Source organism: Dryobates pubescens, chromosome 26 (genome assembly GCF_014839835.1).
Source record: "Dryobates pubescens isolate bDryPub1 chromosome 26, bDryPub1.pri, whole genome shotgun sequence".
NCBI classification, from domain to species: domain Eukaryota; kingdom Metazoa; phylum Chordata; class Aves; order Piciformes; family Picidae; genus Dryobates; species Dryobates pubescens.
In genome coordinates, this window is record NC_071637.1 from 16,364,994 (window position 1) to 16,368,171 (window position 3,178).

At 68.4% G+C, this 3,178-nt stretch overlaps 1 protein-coding gene across 1 annotated transcript; it reads right to left on the reverse strand.

The window, feature by feature from the left end:
• Window positions 1-268: 268 nt before the first annotated feature.
• Window positions 269-2,616, reverse strand: REM1 (RRAD and GEM like GTPase 1). The gene is made up of 4 exons (XM_054173403.1): window positions 2,238-2,616; window positions 1,927-2,009; window positions 749-953; window positions 269-607 (listed from the first exon to the last, which is right to left on the reverse strand). The coding sequence occupies exons 1-4, from the start codon at window positions 2,551-2,553 to the stop codon at window positions 330-332; spliced, it is 882 nt and encodes a 293-aa protein (XP_054029378.1). The 5' UTR covers window positions 2,554-2,616; the 3' UTR covers window positions 269-329.
• Between the last annotated feature and the right edge of the window lie 562 nt (window positions 2,617-3,178).

A 3,178-nucleotide genomic window follows, 5' to 3' on the forward strand; every position in this document is an offset into this window, starting at 1 on the left:
CAACTTGGTGTAGTGTCCCTGCCCACAGCAGGGGGTTGGCCCCAGGTGATCCTTAAGGTCCCTTCCAACCTAAACCATTCTGGGAGTCTATGATCAGTCACCCAGGGTCCCACCACCCCAAGTGCAGGTTCCCATCCCACCCTCTGCTCCACGGGTGCATCCCAGGGGATCGTCCCCTCTCCTGGAGGGGAAGCAACCGGATCTGGAGCGCCCCCGGGCATCCGTCAGCACCAGGTCCATCATCTCCAGGTCCTCAGCCCGGCTCCAGCTCTGTCTGGGTGCTCCGTGGAGCCTGCCGGCGTGCGGGAGGGACGGGCAGGTGGCAGCACTCAGAGCACGGACAGGTCGTGGCAGGATTTGGAGCGGGCTTTGAGGGTCACTTTGCTGCTGTTCCTGGCCACCAGCCTGTCGAGGAAGCGCCGCGCCCTCTTGGTGAGGCTCTCCTTGCGCTTCTGGCCAGCCGCGGGGTGCCTGGGGGCCTCTTTGGCACCGCGGCGCAGGCGGATCTGCCGCACCACCCCCTCGAAGAGCTCGGCCACGTTGTGCTGCAGGGCCGCCGACGTCTCGATGAACTTGCAGTCGAACACCACGGCGCAGGCTCGGCCCTCTGCAAAGGGAAAGGCAGGGAAAGGGGGCACGGCCCCGCTGGCACCCTGGCCGCTGCCAGCTTCAGGGACAAAGGGACAGACGCGGGGATGCAAGGGGGGCGGTCCCCAGAAGCTAGCCAAGGCCTGCCGCCAGCTCTCACCTTCGAGGGAGACCTCTCGGCAGCGCACCAGGTCGGTTTTGTTGCCCACCAGGATGATTGGGATGTCCTCAGCCTGCCGGGCGCGGCGCAGCTGGATGCGCAGCTCCGAGGCGCTCTCGAAGCTGCTGCGGTCGGTGATGGAGTAGACCAGGACGTAGGCGTCCCCCACCCGCAGGCACCGGCTGCGGCGCCGGCTCTCCTCGCCCTGCCCAGAGGGGAAGAGGATGGCATCGCCCCGCGGGGGGCTGCCGGCGTCCCCCTGACTGCGGCCAAGGCATGGCAGAGCACCCTGGCACCGAGGGCACCCCGCGGCGCACCCCACCTGGCCCTGCGTGGTGGGCACCAGAGGTGTGGCCCAGCGAACCTCCTGATCTGGAGTTTCCTCCTCTCTCAGCAACAACCAGGGGCTGTGGGCTCAGCTTGGCACACAGCGCTGCCCTCAGCCACTCAAGGCTGGCACCCTGGGTGCCTGAGCCAGGCCCAGCCCCTGGGGTGGGTCTCTAGTGGAAATAAAGGGATGTTTTGGGGGCATTTTTGTGCTGGGGCATCTCTGGATGTGCAAAAAGCAGCCCCAGCCCATGTGGGTGCTCTGCCCATGGTCACAGCCTTGGCACTAGCTCCGTTGCTGCCCTGGAGGGTTGGTTGCTGCCCGGTGGCACCCACAGGAATGCCAGGCCCTGGCATGGAGGGAGGCCAAGGGTTGTTTTGAAGGAGGAGGTGACAGCAGCACTGGCATTGCTGCCCAGAAGATACCTCTGTGCACTGGGTGTGAGGAATGCCCCGTGCCAGGCTCTGCCCCCGCTCTGCCCGTTGAAGCACGTGGCCTGGCTGGCAGCACCATCTCGTGTGGAGGTGCCCAGCTGGCTCCTTCAGCCCCATCCTCAAACTGTTTCCATGCCTCTCAAAGCAGGCTGGCACCACACCCCTTCCCCCCCACCCCCACGCCAGGGGCACCCTGTGCCCTTATCACAAGAATCTTCACACCTGGGGGAGGTGGGCAAAGAGTCACCCAGAGACATGACCCCCAAGGCAGGGGCCTTGCCCCCAGTGCCACTCCGCAGTGAGGGCAAGCAGCAAGCCTTGGACACCTCTGGGGAAGCCCCAGGGAGCTCCACAGCAGCCCCAAAGCAGTGGCCCCGCTGCCGGGGCAGGGCCCAGCTCCCCTAGCCGCGCCGTACCCGCTGCTCCGGCTCCCAAGCGTCCATCACCAGCAGCGTGGTCTCCTCGCCGTCCACGGCCAGCGTGCGCTCGTACATGGCCCCTGCAAGATGCCAGGGGAGCCTGCTTGGCCTGGCGCTGCCTGGGCACCCAGCCCTGGCCCCGCTGCCAGGCTCCTCTCCATCTCACACATGGATGTTTCCCACTGCGGGGCCCTAAATGGATACACGCTGCTGCCCCCTCCCTTCCCCTTCCCTCCTCTACCTCCTCCAGGGTGGGTGTCCCTGCCGCAGAGGGTCCCCAGGCAGCCCCCAGCCCTGCCGGCACTCACCTCCGTGCTGCTCCAGCAGGTCCCGCTCCTGGACACCGGCGAAGACGTTGGCCAGGCTGGTCTTGCCCACGCCGGGGTCACCCAGCAGCACCACTCGGTACCGGGGCTCCAAGGAGACAGAGGAGCCCGAGGACTCCGAGGACCAGCTGCCCCGGGGGGCCGCGGCCCTGCCCCTGGGCTCGGAGGCGGTGTGACCGAGCTGGGGGTGCTCGGGCTCGCCCCGGGGGGTAGCATCCCGCACCCCCGGCCGCGGCAGAGGGGTGCTGGCCCTCCTCCGCAGCGGGGTCTTGCTCCCGTGCTGCGTGTTCAGGGTCATCGAGGCACCCACAGGCCCCGGTCCCCGGGGCTCGTCTCAGCCGGCGGTAGTTCGGGCACAACTTTCCCCGGGACAGACCCCGCCGCCGCCCGGTCCCGGGCTTTAAATCCCTGGAGGCGGAGCCCCCTGGCCGCGCCCGGCCCCTCCCCCGCCGGACACACCCCCCGCCCGCACCGGCTCCGGTCCCGGCCGCTCCGTCCGGTCCCCGAGGTCCCCGCGGGGCTCCCGGTGCTGGGGAAGGGCGAGTTTCCCCCCGCGGGGTGCGTCCCCTCCGTGCCCGGGGAGCAGCCGGGGAGGGTGGCGGTGCCCTGCTGGTGCCCCCCGCACGGCTCCGCTGCCTTGCCAAGTAAGGAGCGAGCAGTGCCCGCTGCCCGCTGCCCGGCAGGGCTGTGCTGTGCCGGGAGCTCGGTGCCCAGCTTGGCAGATGCCACGGCACTGTCACCAAGAGCTGGTGATGGAAAGCACGGCCCGGAGCTCGCCTGGCATGGGTGAGGACAGGAGCTGTTTTTATTTGAACTTGTTGGTTGGCACCGCTGGCACCGAACCTCCCAAACACTGGCAGCAGCCTGGCCCCGTCCCCAGTCTAACCCACACTGGGAAGGACTGGAAGAGCCTCAAAGGCGCA

Coding starts and splice junctions, on each gene's coding strand:
- REM1 (XM_054173403.1), bottom strand. CDS start 2,553: ATGACCCTGAACACGCAGCACGGGAGCAAGACCCCGCTGCGGAGGAGG. Junction 2,010..2,237: donor CCTGCTGGAGCAGCACGGAG/GTGAGTGCCGGC, acceptor GGCATCTTGCAG/GGGCCATGTACGAGCGCACG. Junction 954..1,926: donor CTTGGGAGCCGGAGCAGCGG/GTACGGCGCGGC, acceptor CCCTCTGGGCAG/GGCGAGGAGAGCCGGCGCCG.